The sequence below is a fragment of the Sorex araneus genome, chromosome 5, assembly GCF_027595985.1.
Source record: "Sorex araneus isolate mSorAra2 chromosome 5, mSorAra2.pri, whole genome shotgun sequence".
NCBI lineage: Eukaryota > Metazoa > Chordata > Mammalia > Eulipotyphla > Soricidae > Sorex > Sorex araneus.
This window is the reverse complement of record NC_073306.1, coordinates 65,225,194-65,246,332: the sequence shown is the minus strand read 5'-3', so window position 1 is coordinate 65,246,332 and position 21,139 is coordinate 65,225,194. Positions and strand designations below refer to the sequence as shown.

Below are 21,139 nucleotides of genomic sequence, written 5' to 3'. Positions count from 1 at the left end.
ACACTGATTAAACATTAAAATACTTTATCTATCCACCAGTTACAACTCAAAGAAATTCAAACCAACATCATGACCAACTACCGTGATAGTGGCTTATTCTTAAAGAGATATTTCACATTGATCTGAAATATGGTAAACACTGGCAAATCATCTTTGCTAATCATTTTGTTTTTTAGAATCTCATCTAATATTCTAAATGGACAAATTAATAAAATTGATATGTTAACATGCAAAAGCATTATCCTCAAGATGGCAGGTAATTTCTTACTAGGTGAGAAAAAAAGCTTAGGGTGTGTACAGCATTGATCAGGAGGGAAATTAATTTATAGACATCATAAGAAAAGTAATGTCAAAGAACAGAAGGCATTTGGTGAAAATACAAGTGGTGGGAACAAAAGGGGAGTGTATGAAGAGTCTCTAAAAATACAAGAATTTATGTACATTGTACTGTTTGGCTGATGGATAATGTTTTTATGACATGTGGAGATATTTTACTTTGATAAGTTTATATGCCAATGTGAATTGGGAAAGGGATGGGGCATGAGATATTTGTAGGTACAAAAACTAGTAGTTTCATGATTTTACTTAAAATAAATGAATGCAGAGCTACATAGACCTATGTAAAAGTTAGAAATGGAGCTTACTTTTTGTACCATATTGAAAATGATATATGCATACAAAAAAAAACCTGAGTTGGTGAGAGATGAGAATGAATATATCTTACTTTCATCACAGGTCATTAAGACATTAAAAGTCATGGTGCTGCTGCTGTTTGTAGAATTAATTATGCAACTGATTACATAAAAGTATATCTACCTAACCAGTTTCTCTCTAATTTGGATATAACTATCACTGTCGTTCCGTTGCTCATTGATTTGCTCAAGCGGGCAGACTAACACCTCCATTGTGAGACTTGTTACTGTTTTTGGCTTTGGCATATCGAATACACCACTGGGAGCTTCCCAGGCTGTGCGTGTGGGTGGGATACTCTTGGTAGCTTGCTGGGCTCTCTGAGAGGGACGGAGGAATCAAACCCGGGTCAGCCGCATGTGAGGCAAATGCTCTTCTGTGCTACAGCTCCAGTGCTCTGAATGCCTACTTTGGATATAAGGCTTTCTATTCTTGGCATCATACAACAGAGAATAGTATTTTTCTCTTATAGAATAAAATAGCAGTTTATTCTGTGGAGAGCCCAGTAAGCTCCCAAGAGAATTCCCCCTGCACAGCAGAGCCTGGCAAGCTACCCGTGGCGTATTGGATATGCCAAAAACATTAACAACAAGTCTCACAATGGAGACGTTACTGGTGCCCACTGGAGCAAATTGATGAACAACAGGAGGACAGTGCTACAGTGCTACAGAGCTATTCTGTTTTTTTTTAACTTCAGGCATCCATGGAAAGAAAATTTTCTCAAATGTTCCCATTAAATTTGGTTATCAACAGAAACAACATATCTCTACAGATTCAAAAAAACAAGTGACAATCAGGATATGTCCTATCAAAACTAAAAATACTATAACAAAGATGCTACATGTTCACCAAGCCCTGATTCTTTTCTTTCTGGAAAAAGAATTCACTAAAACTGCTTATGTTGCAACCAAATCACAGTATGGAACTTGGTCAATAGTGAATAGAATTATGCACACCACTTCAGGATATGCTCATAAAACCCTCAAATTTAAAAACTCTTACCCATTTGCAAATTCAATAGAGAAGACTCCAATGACGCAGAAAAAGTCAGAGCTATATATATGATGGGAGGAGTCTTATTTCTGAGTCATCCTTAGAGATAAACTGGTTGGAGATAAACATCTGTATAAGAAATAGCACTTATTCTATGAAATAAATCACTGAAATCTTGGAGTTAGTGGTTGCATTCATTATCTGTTTTAATTATAGGAATAAACTAATACAGGTGATAATAGAGATTATAATATAGATTATAGGTCAAATTGCTTGGGTTAAAATATTTGTCCATTAAAAAAAATGTTTTGGGCGGTCACACCCCGTGATACTCAAGGATTACTTCTGGCTCTCATTCAGTAGTTACTCCTGGTGGTGCTTGGGGGACTATATGGGGTGCCAGAGATTGAACCTATTCAGTCACGTGCAAAGCAAGTGCCCTACAGGCTGTACTATTTCTCTGGCCCCTCTTTTGTCCATTTTTAACTTGCTTGAGAAGGCTACTTAACCTCTCTGTGCTTTGATTTCCTTATATGTAAAATGATGATAGTAACATTATGTATCTCATAGAATATTTCAGATAATTAAATGAAATATTTATCCCTTTAATTATTACTTTATTTTCGGAGAAGTTGATCATTTTCAGATGATATCCAAATAAGGATTTTATACAGTATGTAGAATACACTAAGCAGTTTAGGAAAGTGAAAATTTTACATTCAGTTGCAAGACTTCTGAATTGGTCCAATAGGAGGGTGCTTGCCTTGCATGTGGCTAACCCAAGTTCAACCCCAGGCATACCATATGGTCCCCCAAACATGCCAGGGGTGATCCCTGAGCACAGAGCTAGGAATAAATCTTGAACACTGCCAGGTGTGATTCAAACACCAAAACAAAAAATCACTGTATCACTGTCATCCTGTTGCTCATAGATTTGCTCGAGCAGGCACCAGTAATGTCTCCATTGTGAGATTTGTCATTACTGTTTTTGAAATATTGAATATGCCACGGGTAGCTTGCTAGGCTCTGCCATGCGGGGGAGATACTCTCAGTAGCTTGCCGGGTTCTTCGAGAGTTGCGGAGGAATTGAACCCCGGTCGACTACATGCAAGGCGAATGCCCTACCAGCTGTGTTAGTGCTCCAGCCCCAAACAAAAAATATTGTTGAATATTTCAGAAAGAAAGTAAAGGAGAAAAGGAGAAATAGAAGGAGGAAAAGAAGATTCTAATGAAGGTGGAGGAAGAATAGAAGAGGCAGATTTTAAATTATTTGTGTATTACTTCAGCTTTGCTAACAGGTCTTGAAAACAAGGAAATATACCTTAGCATCTTAATGTTATGTGAACAAACCACAATCTAAATACTGATCAATGTTTCCTCTTATAGTTGTCTACAATAGTATCCTAGACTTCTATCTTAAATATTTAGTATAATGAATACCTTTACCTGTTCCACCCCACCTTCCTTTTTTTATTCAATAACAAATATTCTGATTTTGCTCATAGCTCCTGACTTGTCTTATTGTAGATGTAAATCCGACTGAAATATGCCAATAGCCCTTGCCAGTCAGTAGATCATTTTAAGGCATGGAGACTATAAATTCTGCGCTATGAAGGTGGGTGAAAATGGAGGGTGAGAAAAACCTCAACCAGTGCTCAACTGCACAACTATGCATTTATAGTCTTTTCTATAAATTGATGAAGATTACAGATTTGTAAAGTGAATGAAAGACCAGAGGAAAAACATGTAAATTCAGAAAAAAATGGGAAGCACAAAATACACTGTAATAAAAATGAATATTTACTTCACAGCAATGACAACAAAGTTAAATACACTTTATTTTTAAGGTTTGTTAACAAAGAACCATAAAGTGTTCTGAGTTTGGTCTCTTTGGGATTCCTTAGAAGCTATTCACTCTATAGGCAAATATATGAATTTAGCAGTTGACTATGCGGCTCTTCAGTTTTATGAAAGAGAGCTTTTGTTTTAACTGAAGTCTCCTCCGAGGTATGAAAAAAAGAGGCTATCTATGGAGAAAGAGCTTTTGACTCCATAAACAAATTGCACTTTTTCTAAAAAGAAAAAGAACTTTGCAAAATGAAAAAGCAGTTCTGCAATGTTACAATGAAAAGAACTTTGCAAAACGAAAAAGCAGTTTTGCAATGTTACAATGCCTAAGGATAGTTCTGGTTTGATGCCTTTGCAATTGACATGGAATTTTACTCTAGCGGTTTCTCTAAGGTTCAGCAAAACAAGCAGCAGAGTACTATGTTATTGCTGAGTTATGAGATCCATTATCAGAGCCCTGTGCATATAGTTTAAAAAAAAACTTCTCCTTTAATTTTTACATGAGTGGACTTTACAGAACACTTTTGATTTGCATAGTGATTGAGGTCAACGGGGTATGACTTATCTCTTAGAAGGGAATCTGGAATCAAAATTCATGAATAGTGTTTAAGAGTTTGAAACCAAAGGGTAGCATTCCACAAGCCTCTTAGATGAATTGTTTTACTATAGGAGGTAGGTGAATTGATTTGAGGGCAAGGACTCTTAGACTTGAGATAATTCTACAACTGGATACATTGCACCTGCCAACTTCCATTCTCAGAAGTAACAATGATTTGAACATTTACAACAAAAGTAACTCTCTTTTACAGTTTTCACATCAGTATGTTACACTAGGCACTGAGAACTTAATACTAGGCTGTTAGTGATGGGTGTGGTGTTGAAAGAATGTAGTATGCATGAAGCTATCCCTAACAGGATTACAGAGTACAGAGCCTTGATAAAGATGAAAATAAATAAATAAAAGTAACCAGTTGGGGCAGGAGAAATAGTGCAAGGTTTAAAGCTCTTGACTTACACACCATAACACCTTTCTGCATTTCTATTCCTGGCACCACAGGGTCTTGGAGCTCCACAGAAAGGAGCAAACTGAGCAAAGAGCTAGGTGTGACCCTGAGTACTGCTGGGTGTGCTCTCTCCCTGCCCCAAAGCAAGCAGGTCAGAGTTAACAAGCAACATGGCAGCTGAGCAAGATCAAGGAGATGGAACAGCCTCCTGGGCTCTGTAAGAATGAAGCTGCAGCTGGGGAAAAACTGATATGAAAAAAAAAAAAGAATAGACAATGACCAATAGAGTTCTTTCAAGCTTATGCATGCGTAAACAGGACAAAACCATGTCCTCTGTTCATCCACCTTATTAAGTACTCATTAGAGTACAATTAACACCGTGGCTTAGCTTTCAAGTGGGCTTTTGTATATGTATCATGAGCAATCACGTGTGCAGAAAGAAGCAGGCTAGTTACATAGTCCAATCATCATCAATCTTTCACCTAAAATCCACAAAGATGACATTGTCACCTAATCCACTCTATAAAAAAAGACCATAAAACACCATTTCTCATCTATTTAAATAAATGAGCCCAAGACCCCTGTTCAATCCCCTGATTGCCAAGGCCCTGGATTGGCAATCCACCAAGATTCCAGCACAGAGCCACTGAGCATGTCCAGGTGGGGCATCCCATTCTTTCTTTTTTTTTTTAAAGAAAATAAAGAACTAAACACAATAGGATTAGACTCGCAGAGTGAACCTACTTCTTTTTCTCTGGAGTATTCTGTGTTTAAATAAGTTTCCTTAATTTATTTTTAATATATTTATGTGGTGTGTGATCTTAATTCTTTGCTGCTGAAGCACAAAAATTGAGGACTTTTCACTACCCACTCAGTCTGCCCTGTGGCAGTGCTAGGATTTCATGTCAATGGAATGTGGAGTAATCTTCTGAATAAACTCAGACAATAAAAAATATCTACAGTTACTGGGATATGGTTCCATTAATTATGAGTGTATCTTTACATTAGCGTGGGGATTTCTTGCATAAGGAGTAGACTTTGCACTAACTGGAACCCTTGTTTTCCAGGAATAGAATCTTCCAGTGAATTACATTTATATTCTGTTCTTTGCTGAAAAAGGAAAGAATAGAAAATAAAACATTAGAGAAGGAGACATGAGATAAAAAATTTGAGTTTCGGTACTGCCATTCATCATTTCTTTATAGCCACTGCCAAGTCATTTCACTACGATAGGTCTCTTTCCTCATCTCCAAGATGCAGAGTTGGATTCACTGGTCTCTAAAGCCCTTCGCAGCTCTGAAAGTCTAGGCTACTTACAAAGGATCTCTGTAGACTATTAAAATGATGCAGTCTTGCCTTTTTAAAATGCAGTTAAGGGGAAGAGATGTTTTCCCTTTATGATCCAGGGAATGTAAATCATTTATTGTGCTAAGACATGTAAACAAACTGATTTGAACATGATAGTTTATGTTTTGCATATACACACTACATTACCTGCTGGGTGGACATGATATTAAGAAATAATATAAACTATCAGATATTTTCTTATTTATAAAAATGAAAACACAACTCATAACTACCATCCCATTAACATCACTGGGTGAACTACTTTAGCGTTTCCCTCCCTATTGAAGTAATAAATATTTCTTTTCTGATGGTTTTCTATTTCTGGAAAGGTCAGTAAAGTCCCCAAGTCAGATTCTTGCTTCCACTTCAGTGATTCATTCCAAATTCTCACTGAACAATCAGTATTTAATTCCCCTCCCCCCCATAATGTTCACAATTCCTTAGCTATATAATAAAAATCACGCACATCTGCATTTGCTTACGGGAGACAGACTTACTTAGAGAGACCAATGTTCATTCACTACAGTGTGAATAAAGCTTGATGTGATATTCTCCACAATGGCTTTAGCTGAGCTGCAATCTTGGCAGAATCTCGGATTAGAATGCTATACTTTCAGGTATGATTTGTGACAACTCAGGCATCTAATTGTTTTCTCAGTTTTAGATTTGGCAACTGCTCTAGCTTTATTTTCTGGTTAGCCGTTGGATATGGTTTTATGTACTCTTAATAATCAGTATATTTAATTTGGACTTTGCTTTCTTTTCCCATTAAGATTCAAAACATAACTTAACCAATCTTAGATAAAGTCTAAAATAAGTTGACTTCTATATCATAGACATAAGTGAAAAACAGAAAATAGCATGTTTGTCTTCATGTGCACATACTCTTGTATTCTGCACATATACTATACCCACTTGCCCCCAAAAGAGTTTTTTCTTTGATAAGTTTGATAACAAAGTATATTCTAAAAAGTTTCTTATTCACATCTTAACTACAGAAATGTTATCACTTGTGCAGTAGGCCAATTTACAAAAAAAATCCAGGTATTAACTAAAAAATCCTTTTATTTATTTATTTATTTATCTATTTATCTATCTATCTATGTATCTATTTATTTATTTATTGCTTTTTGGGTCACACTTGGCGATGCACAGGGGTTATTCCTGGCTCTGCACTCAGGAATTACTCCTGGCAGTGCTCAGGGGACCACATGGGATGCTGAGAATTGAACCCGGGTCAGCAGCCTGCAAAGCAAATGCCTACCTACTGTACTATCAATCCAGCCCCATTAAAAAACCTTTTAAACTTTTTTTTTCCCTTAGGAATTTGTTTTTGGGTCATAACTGAGGGTGCTCAGGGATCACTCTTGGCAGGGCTCAGGACTATAAGGGATGCTGGTAATCAAAGCTGGGTAGACTGGGTGTAAAGCAAGCATACTACCTGCTGTATTCTTTCCAATACTGTAGGATAACATTGGGTTTGTCCTTTCAGCCTTGTCGCAGGGAACTTATTTACCTTAAAGCAATGTCCTTTCTGTATGGACACAGGAAGACAATTAATTAAGTTACAAAGTTATGCTTTGTAACTTGGGAGTTGATTGACTCCAATAATATTTACTCCTGGGCATCTGCTTTCTCGACTCAGTTGCCCTTAGTTCCTAGCACCCCAAAAGTAGAGTTCCAACAATGGACAGAATGGACCCAGGGCAAGCTGTGAGCTACCCTGGCATCAAAATGGGCCAGGTCAAAGAGCCACAATACTCAACTATAAGTTTAGAACATGTTCATAGACACATGCTATCATGATCCAAAAGTAATGACGAGACTAGGACCCTGCTGGGGTTAGGAAGACTAACCTGACCTGAGGACTGTGGTCTGGAATATATAGTGAATGTCCTCAGGAAGAACCAAACTTTAAGTCTGATATATCTCTTACTGTGCTCGTACAGAATGACATTGCTAGAAATATTAAAAGTAAATTTACTATAACTATTTAAGTGGATTACTAGCTGAGGAAAGAAGAAAATGACACACCCTGGATGAGATCCCGTCCTTGAGCAGATCTCCTTGTAATCTGGAGTAATCTCCTTAGGTGAGATTTTGTTAATCTCCTGGAGGAATGGTTTTACCCCTCTTTATTGATTTGTTCAACCCACCTTTGTGTCACCACCCTATGTGATTGCTATATAAAGTAAGACTGGGAGAAGACACAGAAGCAAGAGAGAAGACACAGAGGAAGAAGACACAGAAGCAGAGAGAAGACACAGAAGCAGGGAGAGAAGACACAGAAGAAGAGGGAAGACACAGAAGCCAGGAGAAGACACAGAAGCAGAACACAGAGCAAAAGAGAATCATCGGACCCAAAAGCAAGGGAAAGAAAGAGCACAAAGCAAGTGAGGATCAGAGTCAGAGTCAGAGTCAGAAGTGAGAGTGAGTACGGCTCCAGAGACTGAAGAAGAAAGGCTCCAGGGAGAGAGATCAGAAGGAGAGAGAGGGTGGAAGAGACCAGAGGAGAGACTACAGAGACAGTGACAGAGATAGAGAGACAGACAGAAGAGAGCACAGCGCACACAGAGAAGCAGAGCACAAGGAGGAGCCATCCCGATCTGGTCTATATACAGCGGCTGAGAGCACTGAAGGTGAGTGGGGAGAGAGTGACAGCGCTACCCCGAGAGCCCTTGAACAACACAACACACATCACATCACCTTTTCGTGCACACACACTTTGTATTTTTTACACAGTACTAAAAATAATTTTTACTCCATTACTTTATCTTGGCATTTTAAATTCTGGCTTCAGCAAACTGTGTTTATTGCTCATAATCCATTTACTTAGAAAAATATTGGATGGTATTAAAATATTTTATTTCTAATAGATGTCAATTGGCTTATGGGTATATGTGCATTAGTGATTAGTGATGAATAAGTTTAGTTAAATATTCTGGTGTTTACATGTTAGATTATATCTTAGCTGATTGGAACCTATGGACTGATCATAAATTTGCATGACAAAGTACAGTCCTTGAATTTGCTCCTTTGGCATGCGTGTCTCTATTTGTAAATATTAAGTAAAAACTTTTTTCTCAGCATAAGACATTTATTTCCAAAAGAAATTGCACTTTGTCTCTCTATAAGAATTAAGAGTTGACATTGAGAACAGAATATGAAAGCAGAGAAAATCAAGATTACGAAGGGAAAAAAAGCCATGTGATCTTATCAAGATGCTAATTACAGTGATTATCCAATCATATCACCAAATTGAGGATAATGTGGTTTTGTTTCCTGCTTCTCTGGGAAAAAAAAATAGACAAGACATTAATGGCCAAAAATTAAAAATATTAAAAGTGTGGGGGTTTAGTTAAAAAGAACTGGACAGATAGATAGTATGGTGTTTGGCTTTCATGTGGCGAGTCCTGGTTCAATTCTTGGCACCTTGTGTGCCTTGGGGCCAGGAGTGGCCTCTGAGTACAGAACTAGGAGTAAACCCTGAGAATAGCTGCTCTGCCCTCTTTCCCTCTGCAACCCCCCCATACACAAAAGGAGGGGAAAGATAAGGGAGCTATAAGCAGAAAAAGGCAGAGGGGAGAGGAGATAGAGGGGAAGGAAGAGTAGTAGAAGAGAAGGAAGGTCACCCTCTCATCTTCTTCCTTCTTTTAAAGGAAACACTGTCTAGTCTACTCACACGGACAGCCACAGAGTGAGTGATATAGGAAACTGGAAAAGTCAAAGGTAGCTAGAGTGAGGCAGGAGATCTAGAAAGGTTTTCAAGTTTCTCACACATAAGGGCGAAAATGAAAAGAGTTGGCCTTCCATTTATCAGAATAAACAATCAATTATGTCATTCTGTATCACAGCAAGTGGAGGGGGGACAAACAGACCACATTAACAATTTTTAACATTTGCATCTGTTTATTTTTCTTTGCCTGGGCATTTCTATCCATCAGAAGCTTGAAAAAAAATAGCAACATAGAACAGAAAATCATATAAAGAAACAACAAAAGAACATCAAAAACAGTTTCAACTATGGAAGAGACAGTTGATCATTTTTGTAGATATGAGTATTGGGTAGTGAAATGACAGAAGGCAGGAAAGAGACCTCTGTCCATTGCAGTGATGACTAATCACAGGACAGCACAGGTAAAGACTTGCAAAGTGTCCCTGAGGTGAAATGCGTAATCACTCCCAGCTTCCAGAACAGTCTCTAAATTAAGCCTGGCCTTTTGTTCTTGAATCATTTGCAAGGATGTTTGTGGTCTCTCAGTTACTCTCTCAGCAAATCAATCTTTAATTTAATGATACTTCATGATCAATGAGTATATGGAGAATAGTCATCTTAAATGTGGGTGAAAAACTATATTCTCTGCTTTTATTCCATCTTGTGTCTATTATCACATTCCTTCCCCCATCTAAAAAGTCATTTTAAAAAGTCCAAAGTACCTAAATTCACAGGAGTCCTAATCTATTGCCAGGACTACGCTTGTGATATGTTTCGCATCTTCCTGACACAATGTATACATATTTGGCACTAGAATCAGTTGGTTACTAGACTATATGAATGGCATTCTATAAAATATTAACAAGAGGGATCCAAAACATAGCATAATAATAAACAAATTACATATTATCTGCTACAGAGATGTCAGAATGTGTAGGCAGTAAAAAGCCTAATAGGACGATAATAGGTACTACATGGGATAGCATCTGAGAAGGAATCTAAATGACAAAGTACTTTGGACACAAAAGTTATTATTATTGTTGTTAATAAAGTATAACAACTGATACACTGGGGTGAAATAAACCCCAAGAAGGCAAAAAACTCTGGTTGGATTGAAGGAGACATGTCTTTTCCATGTCTAATAGTTGGCACTTGGCAAGAATAATGCAATATATGGAGAGACACATATTGGGCCTATAAAATAGAAATTTGACTATACAAATATATATTATGAAGAATGGTGAGATAAAAAGTAATGTAAAAATATCCTTTGCTTTCTCTGCTTCTTAAATTTTTAAAAGCTCGTACTTATATGATGTCGAGTGTTGAAGCAGAGTTAGTAACCCTTTTGATTATGTTTTAGGAATGTTTTCACAGTATATGTATTACAGTGTTGGTATCTTATGTGTTAATGCTTTCTGAAATATTTAGGACTCAACAAAAAAGTCTAAACATTAATATAGATTATTCTAGCAAATATCCCTAGTTACATTATTTCAGGTAATAATAATGGAGAGGTGAGAGTGGAAATTCACAAGTCTATTTGGTTCATTTTAAATGTTTGAGATAGTGAAATAATCCTGATGGGTAGAATGTCCATGGTATTTTCGTTGTTAATTAGGTAATGGCCTGAGACTTTAGCTATAGGAAGTACCGAGGAAAGATGGCATGTGAAGAGATTCCTTTCTTGTCCCCAAGATAACTAGTAACTTTGGAAAAGTAGTCATACCCAATATTATCTCTTGGGTTAGTGTTTAAAAATCAACATGTGTTTAAGATGGTAGCCTTGCTTATGTTTCAGAGGTCATGGTGTCAATAAACTTGCCTCATGAGGCCAAATTCCCTGGCATTAGAAGATAGGCCCTATTCTGATATTACGGGTAGTTATCTTGGAGGATTATGTTCCCATTTCTTAGGTCATTGCTGCATATTACTGGCCTTCAATTTTACTTCCAGTTAAATAATAAAGTGCAGTATGTAGTGTTGAGCCTTCAGAAAGAATATAATGAGCAAAACCATCCTCTATGGAATCCCAAGTTCAAATTGCGAGCAGTCACCATCCATATCTGAGAATGTACAGAAACTTGATCATCATTATTGTGGTCTTAATCATTGCTATCATCATCATTAGCATCACAGTTGCAGTATTATGATCACATCAAGTGGTTTGACAAAATGGAAAATACAAACATCAAGAAACTGTCCAGTTTGGATGTGTAAATATAATTCTGTGTTTCTTAGCCCACTTAGCAAATACTTTCTTCTCAGTGATAAATCTATGCCCCCCGTAAGGAGCATGTTCATGAAGAAAATACTCATCACATTCATCTTTTCCTTGTTCATAGTAATGGTAGGGGACTTTTCTATACCCTTCCATCCTAGAAAAGAAAAAAGGAAAAGAGGATTGAATTAAAAGAACCATGCATTCATTTATAAGAACCCATTATATACCCAAGAATGCATTTACTTGCAACCCCATGCATAGGTTTTGTCCATGAACTCAGTTAAAAGCTATTATATAAAAGCTTTTAAGAAGATGTACTAGGTAATTAGTCCTTTAATAAATCAAATAAAATTTATCTATCATACCAATAACATTCAAACATATTGCTATCCTCTGAAGGAGGAAATGGTGTTTAATGGAAGCAAACTTTCTATAGCCTGATGTTTTTTCAGAGCTTGAAGTAGCTTTGTAATTTTTTAAGAAGATATTTGGTTCAACTGTGCTCCATTATGCTTATAGCTAAGGTGGATATATTTTATTGTGAAGCTTGTAGCTTAGTTTCCACTTGACATTATGATTAAAACATTCCCTAAATTATGTTATCCCAATTGTTGGCAGAGGGATGTATTTTATTACCTATATAGCACATGGAGAAGTTGTTTTATTATCTAATTAGAAATTATCCCACCAGTGGGGATATACTATAGAGCAACATATCCATTTTAAATAAGGAGTTGGCATGTTACCCACTTGTTAGTATAATTTCTGGGAAGTCTTGTTAAGCTGTAAGCTTCTCTGGAGTTTCAGGACCTTTATCCTTCATGATCAAATATTACCATCAAGTGTATAGCCATCCATCAAGCCATTTGAGCAGCAGAAATGACAAACTTACTTTGCAAATTAAATAACCACTAAAGTTGCTCTGTATTTTCCAGCTCCAGTCCCTGACATGCCACTGATTAAGGGCAAGATGTTCCTTCAAACATTTGACATTAAATAGTGGTAAATATTTTTCTCTTTATAACCCCTAAAAGTCACAACTTGATGCACTGACAATAAAATGTCATATCAGCAAAGAACACCCGGAAATAATTGTCGCTTTATCTTTTTCTCAGATTTATGGTATTAAAATTAATTGTGATGTTTTGACAAGAGATTAGAAATGAAGATGCATAAAAATAATTTCCTGTGATCTTACTTGCAGTAGGTGTCATTTATCATCCCGTAGATGTGAATGCTGTAACAGGCATCCATGGCCAGAATGAAGGTGAACCATCCTGTGCTGAGATAAGAGCCAGACTGGACTCTGTGAAGCGAGCAAAGAACAAACGAGAGACAAAACAACACAGAAAACATACACAGAACAAGAATGAAGGGTGTTGAGAAATGATGCTTTTCATCAAAAACCAGAGTACTTGCTATCAGTAAAAAAGCAGTAAGAAACAATCTGTCAAAGATACACACTCACTTTAAATTATCTCTGAATAATTTATACACATGCTTTGACTCTTACCACCTTAAGCCTATGAGCAATGCTGTTTGGAAGAGCCATATGGCAAATATCTGAAGTCAAATAATCTTGATCCCTTCAGGTGAAAAATAATTTATTCAATTTTCCATAAGACACAAATTAGTGCTGTGTATCTGAGGACAGGTTTTCTAAAAGTTGCTTCAGGCCCTGATGGGAACTGAATGATAATAGATTTGTCTTGCTTACTTGGACATATCACTTTTTCTAAGATTTGTTTAGTTTCCCAGTGAAAATTTGATGCTACTTAGGCGAACAACTTAGTCTACAAACGTATCTGAAATGTCTTCCTTCGCTGCTTTTCATGCATCAGGGTGACAAGACCTTTCCTCAGCAAGATCCATGCCACCAATCTGTTCAATGTATTTTTATTGATCATCTCCTCTGGGCCCATCATGGCTCTGGAAGTTATGATATGGCTAGCTATAAAACAACTCAAACTTTTGTCTTCTCAGGAGACCAGGGGATTTGATTGAGAGATAGCTATGTGAGAAAGACTGACCGGAAAGACCTCAATGATCACTGTTACTGTCACTGTTGTCCCTTTGCTCATTAATTTGCTCAAGTGGGCACCAGTAACATCTCCATTTGTCCCTGCCATGTTCAGGGTCAGGGGAATGAGGCCCATTATTGTTACTGTTTTTGGCATATGGAATATGCCACGGGTAGCTTGCCGGGCTCTGCTGTGTGAGATTCTGCATCGCTCTGTTCCGGGAGCTTTGTTTTATAGTCTCTGAATCTTGGCTGTTGATTAGATTACATGGTGCTGGGGGGCAGTTTGTGGGTGTGGCTGCCAAACTACAGGAAAACTGGGGCTCTGGGTGGAGGAGGCCCAGTCTCGATCCGAGCAGGGTTGGAGATCTCAACCATGGGTCCTGCACACCTGGGTTCCTCTGTCAGTTCCTTCATGGATGAGGCTCATCCCAGTGTGTGGAGAGTAGCCTTGGGCATGGCTGTGGCTGGGTTCTGGAGGTTTTCAGAGGCCAGGGCTCTGCTTGGGGAGGGGAAGGAAACTCAACCTGCCTCCCTCTGAGGGGACCCCAGTGAAGACAGCCTGACACGTGGGCAGGAGATACTGCCTCAATGATACATTTGAAAAAATAATGGAGGGATTAGAGAGGAGGCTGTGACCACTTGAATCTAAGCTACTTCCTAATCAAGAAATAAGCATTCTCACAGACTGGTATTGAACTGGTTACCATGTGAGATAATATTGGATTTAATGTGTGCTCCTTTAGTGGTATTAAGCATGGGTATCACTTGGCATCTAGTTAACCTCAATTCGATATTTTAGGTTGACCAGGTACCAATTTGTCCCCTGCAAAGAAAGGAGGGGATTTTTAGTTCTGTGCATAAGAGGGTGGTAAGAGGATGGTAAAAGAGCCAAGGATCCTGCATCTGCTAACAGGAAAGACTTGTTGTCCATAGAGAACCAATTAGTCCACCCTGTTGTTCTTCCTCTATCTCTTCTCTTTGTGAGAAAAGCATCATTCTACTTAAGGTTTATTGTGTTTTCCTTGGAGATGCCAAGGGCAGAAGTGTTTAGATGTCCACTTCTGGTAAGAGTGGAGAGATGCCAGTTTCTCATCTGATAATGTGAGAGGAAGGTGTTTCAGGAAGAGAAATGTTAAGGACCAAATAATATATATCGATGTGTGTATAGTACAGTTATGCAACTGAAGAGGGAGAGTTGGTGTAGTTTTGTGCTTTTGGGAAGTGTTTAAGTTACAGTTTAAGGTCATGTTGGATGCTAAGATGGATTTCAGTATTTTAGCCAAGGTGACCAAATCTTTCTAAAATAGATAACTCCTGTCTCCTTAAAACTCTCTCTATGGGAGCATTTGAGTCACACCCCCCCCAGTTGTTTTGAGCCTTGTAAAATAAGACTGTATTTTTTGTGTTTTGTTGCTCTTGCTTTTGATGTTGCTTGTTCTGTTTCTGTTTCAAATCCAGGGCCTCAAACAGGTGAAGCACCCACTTTTCCACTAAGTCACATCATTCCCTCCCAAAGTATATATCTTACCTTTGATCTATACTTTTGTGGCTGCCTAGAGCACGGCCAGCTCTTCTATAAACTGCCACTTGGCACCGATAACTACTCTGTGGACAGGTCTCCAGCCAGTGGTTTCTCCTCAGAGTCCAGTCTTAAGAGACGCAATTCTCCAGATACCAAGCTCTCAGCCTGCTATATTTAGGAACTTGGATCCTTTTCTTCCTTTATTTATTTATACTTAAAACAGGCATGGTTTAGTATCAAATTACAACATGTCAGCAATTCAGGAGTGACATAAATACACAGTGGGGGCTGATAACTGCAGTTTTTACCCTTTATTTTTGGTTGTCTTTGAATGATTTACAAAGAGAGACCAAGAGATCCTTTGTGTATCTATCCTCTTGCTTGTTTGTCAGTGAATCTCAAATGCCACAATGTAACTAGCCTTCCACTGTATCCCTGGTGTGGCTTGTAAATGGAAAATATTCCAGAAAAAAAAGATCAAGTCGAGTTACATGTACTTTCCTCTGTAATAGGGGATGGATGTAGCAGCATGATATTAGGTATGGAAGCCAAATGGTGGAGGTGGGGGGAGGGGGTTGGGAGGTGGGGAAGAGTTTCCTCAGGGAGGTAAAACACACTAACGAGCAACTTTGCTTATTATACAACTTAACTTGGAGTCACTCTTGCATTCTCAGGTCTGAGGAGGAGCCATAATGGTAGGAACTGCTTATAGCACAGTCTATTTAAAAAGTTCTTATTTGAAAGTTGGGAGAAAGAAGAGGAAAAAGTCTTGCAAACAAGCTGCAGGATTGAGTTTATAAATTTTCCCGTGTACCTAATGTTTCTGGTTTTAACTCCAACTGAATTTTATACCCACATTTCCTCTTCTTTCCTGCTCATGTTACTCGTCTAACTTTCATCATAGCCTATTTTATCACGATGACCAAACTATTAGAAATCACCAAAAATTAGATGGTGAGAAAATATAGATCTACCTATTCACCAATTTACTTATTTTTCAACAAAATATTTCTCGGGGTCCTATTATGTGCCATCGACTATGAAAGAACTTGATGATGAACATCTTCTTAACGAGCACGTGGTCCAGAGGGTGAGAAATACTTGTTAAATAATTACTCAGAAAATATCTCAACAAAACACAAGCCTGTGTTCCAGTTCTTGCCAAGTGCAGTTTGGAACTGAGAATGAGGATACCTTTTTCCACATTCTATCTCTGCCATTACTCAAACATGAGGTTTAAGACAATACCCTTAGACTCTTTGGGTATTCTTAACTTTCTTGTATGTAAAATGAACGGGTTACAGTAAATTATATCTAAGTTTCTTCCAGTGGTAAAATCCAATAACTCAGTGGTCACAGTCTGTTAAAAGCTTTTTAGTCATTTGATAGTACCATGCTCTACTAACACTGGATGTCAAAATAACAGACTCATAGCACATTTGTGCACACTGTGTGATGAGTTGCCACTTACTACCTGTATTGCATCACTGTCACTGTCATCCTGTTGCTCATCTATTTGCTCAAGCGGGCACAAGTAACATCTCCATTGTGAGACTTGTTGTTACTGTTTTTGGTATAATATCGAATATGCCATGGGTAGCTGGCCAGGCTCTGCCGTGCAGGCAGGATACTCTCGGTAGCTTGCTGGGCTCTCCGAGAGGGGCGGAAAAATCAAACTCGGGGGTCTGCTGAGTGCAAGACAAATGTCCTACCTGCTATACTATCGCTACAGCCCCACAATACTATATATAATATATATATCCACATATACATGTATGTATGTATGTATATATATATATATACACATGTATTCAAATAAAATTCAAAGTTCATATTTGGTGGTGATGGGGTTGGTGGTTTGGGCCATACCCAGCAGTTCTCAGGGCTTACTCATGGTTCTGTGCTCAAGGGTCATTCATGGTGGTCTTCATGGTAGGTTAAGATAAGAGCCTTAACTCCTATATTATTATTCTGGGCTCCAATATATTGTTCATGAGACAATCTACATAAAAAACTTGAATAGAATACCTGTCAAAACTTAATAGATTACCTAAGTCAAACTCAGGTATCACTATGCTGAAAATACTGAGGGCTGAAGAGATAGTACAATAGGCAGGGTGCCTGTCTTGCATACAGATGGATGGGGTTCACCCCCAACACCACACGTCTCCAGCATACCCTGGGAGGGAGCCCCTAGCACCATGCCAGGAATAGCCCCTGAGCAGTGCCCCAAAACAAAAATAAAAATAGACCAAATCTAACATCCTTGAAAGATATTGTTAGAAAGAAATAGAGGAGCCTGATTTAGTAAGCTCCTCTAGAATTATTTGTCAAAATCTGATCATAATATTAGCGATTATTAAATACTTTTTCCCCCTTTTCTTATTTTTGTTTTGGGGCCATACTTGGATTTGCCTAGGGCTTACTCCTGGCTCTGTGCTCAGGGATCACTCCTGGATGGCTTGTAGGTGTGGGTTAGAACCTGGGTTTGCCATGTTCAAGGTAAGTGTCTATCTGTTATACTACTGCTTCAGACCAAAATTCACTGCTATACTTAGAGAGCCTGATAATTATCCAGTGTCGTGTTGAATATAAAGGGGAAAATGTTTATAAAGAACTTATTGGAGAAATATTTATGAACTTTAACTTTTTTCTAGGGGACTTAGTTACAAGCACTTTGGAACCACATGACCCCCACAGAAGTTACTGGCACACCCAGATTTCTTGCTTGATCCTGTTCCTGAATATGTTCAAAAAAAGTTGCTCAGAGGAAAAAAAATTCTTTTTTAAACTTAAACTTACATAGTTTATATGCCTTTATTGCATAAAAAAATAAAGTTTTACTTTGAAAACAGTAGGAACTAGAGTCATTAAAATTTTGAATGAAGAGCTCCATGTGTTTCTCCCTCATACTTTTGCCATGAAAGCTAGAATGGCTGTCCAGGATTATAGTATGGATTGAGGAAGAAATACATTTAATAGTAATGAAAATAAATTAGAGTAATGTTCCCCCATTTTATTTTTTTTCAGTTTATCCTTTTATGGAATCCCTAAATCTCAGGGGTTAAGAAAATATGATAGAAGAAAAAGGGAGGATCATTTGTATGATTAGGGAACCTTTTGTCTAAAAGACAACCTGTTCTGACTTTTAAGGTTCAGTTATTTCTGAAAGTTCAAAGACAAGCTTTCAGAACAGATTTCTCCAAAGACAGAGTATAATTGTTGCAGCATATGTTCTGTCTCTTTACCATAGGAGACGAAAGCACAAATTTCAGGGTCTTATATATGGTTCTCCGAATAAGAAAAATTTACCCCATCTTTGAGAGTTGATGATTTTCAATGCTAAAATGATAAACGTTGTTTCTGGTTAGAATATAACAATTATTCCAAAGTCCCTTGAATTAAGCTGCTTTGCATTTGTTTCAGATTTGGGTGGCTCATATTTCTCAAGTGCCCTTTTCTACAAACATTAAATTAGACAGTTGTATTTTCATGATAACTCTGATATATTGAGGATGGAAAATTATGTAAGGTTTTCCACCCACAAGAACATGCTGGGGCATTAAAGAGGATTTCTTAAAATACTCAGTGCAAATGTCCATATAATAATGCTTGTGGTATAAGAATGACAACCATTTGATTAATCCAAGAATTCCTCTTAACAAACGTCTCTGTAATTTTGGTCCCTATGGGATAACACTGGCCTGGATTCCACTGGCTCCGGGAATTCTTATAGCTGCACCATCATTTCCAAACTCTCCTATTGTATGGGCATATTAAACATGAAGAAGTATAAATTATACCCAAATAGATTTTTTGAGACTCAGCAAAAACCAAAGAGACTTCAGTTGATGTATGTGAAATTGCTTGTTTTTCGGTTTGCTTGATTTCTACTGGTAACTATCAGATGTCTTAAATATTCTTAAAGGGTCTTCTCTGGGGACAAATAATGTCTTGTAATCTGTCACTTACACACACTGCACTATGTACCAGCTGGCCATAAGCCATAGTACTTTTTATACCTTCTACACTTGGGGATCAATAAAAACAATGATTGTCATCTACATATAAACAATCAAGATTCCCATAGGAATGATAAGAGAAGTTAAGACCCTAATTCAGTAAAATAGAAATGTTTAAATTAACGCAAGAGAATAATGAGCCATGCAGGGGAAAATAAAGGCAGGAATGTTGAGAAAGAGCTATCAATCATTCATTTTCACTAGCCAAGCTTAGCATCCCACTGCTCCTTGGTAATCAAATACTTACCACTAGGAAAGTACTTAAATTTACTTGCTCATCTCTCAGAAAAATGATGCTGTCAACACCTTGATGTAGCACAAGCTTGAAGGCATATTATTTAAGGTATGATCTTTCATCTAGTTTATTACTAATAAAATATAAGCTACCTTGCCTCTTGATGTTTACTTCCATTCCTTGATGTCTAAAGGCCATCAAATGTCCAAAGGGATTTGTTGTCTGTCAAGCTCTCCTTATTCTAAACAATCTCAATATATACTTGGCTGTCAGAATTTTTCATTCACTTGTAGAACTGATTTTGTATATGCCCTCATCTTCTTGTTAAGGAAATGTGAAGCATACTTTTTTCCCATTGTACTTCATAGTAACTAACATTTCCCTTATGGATAATTTTTCTGGAGGAACTATGGAAATTGAAAATGGTTACTTTTTCAAAGAAAAATGTACTTCATAGAAGTTACTATCCATTCACACAACATTCTACAAAGTATGGAACACAGTTCAATGACTTGGTTCATGATCTCACAAATTATACTTAGGTGGGAAAAATAAGACCACTCCCTCTATATGAAGGTTTCTTAATCTAGGCACTATCAATACTTCAGCTGAAAATTTGCTGGTCATGGGAAATTATCATGTGCATAAGTTCTATGTCAGATCACCCCACCATTCCACTAATATTCCTCATCTTAATATCTTCTCCATCTTTATAGGGTTACCTAAAGTATTAGCATTCAGGCAATATAAAGTCATTATCTGAACTTTTAGCATGACCCTAGAAATCATCATAATCATGTTTTATACCCCCCCAAAGCAAGTCTTGACCTGCAATGTGACTTATGAGTGTGAGTGTCAAGGAACATATCTGGAACAGGACTTGAACCCGCAGACTCTGTGACTCCATCCTCTCCATAGAATGGTTCCTTCAGGGACCTTTGGCTTAAGTTTTACAGTCTAGATTATACTAGTTCTCATTCACTTCTTCTATGAACCAATGAAAAATAGGATTGTGGCATTCAACGCTAACATTTTCAAAGCATAATAATCATTTATCAAGACCAAAGGAGATCAAGACCTTCCCAATAATGGAGGTTTATTGGAGAGCACAGTATTGGCAGCAACTTCTGAAATCTGCTATACTCAGGAGTAAAAAGGGAATTTAGAAAAAGAATTAATCAATATTTCATGTCTTGTTTTAACACTATTGAACTTCAGCTCAATCATCAGTATACTACACTGGCAGGATAAATAAAAATAGAAAAATAAGTTTCCATATACTTTGGTAGGCGGAGGAATACTTGACAGAATACAGATTATTGAATTAAATGCATTCTTTTGTCATTTTCCCCCTCCTTCAAAGCACATGGATAAAGAAATAATATATTTAAACAAAGAAACTGGGTAAGAAAAACAGCTGGTGGTTATCAGTAGCACCTTGGGATTAAATCTAATATTGTGAACCACTAGAATAGAAGTAGAACTCAAAGCGTGGATATAATTTCAAACGACCCCA

General features: G+C 37.5%; 1 protein-coding gene across 2 annotated transcripts in view; it reads right to left on the bottom strand.

Annotated features, from left to right (window-relative positions):
* Positions 1 to 9,742: 9,742 nt before the first annotated feature.
* ST6GALNAC3 (ST6 N-acetylgalactosaminide alpha-2,6-sialyltransferase 3) overlaps positions 9,743 to 21,139 on the bottom strand; it is a 644,958-nt gene continuing 633,561 nt past the window's right edge. Inside the window, exons 3-4 of one of the 2 annotated variants that reach the window (XM_055139264.1) lie at positions 13,020 to 13,127; positions 9,743 to 11,975 (exon numbers count right to left, since the gene is read on the bottom strand). In XM_055139264.1, the coding sequence (XP_054995239.1) occupies positions 11,789 to 11,975; positions 13,020 to 13,127 (295 nt within the window). In that variant the 3' untranslated portion in view covers positions 9,743 to 11,788. The remainder of the gene's footprint in view (positions 11,976 to 13,019; positions 13,128 to 21,139) is intronic. The other variant, XM_004603336.2, reaches the window with a different exon arrangement.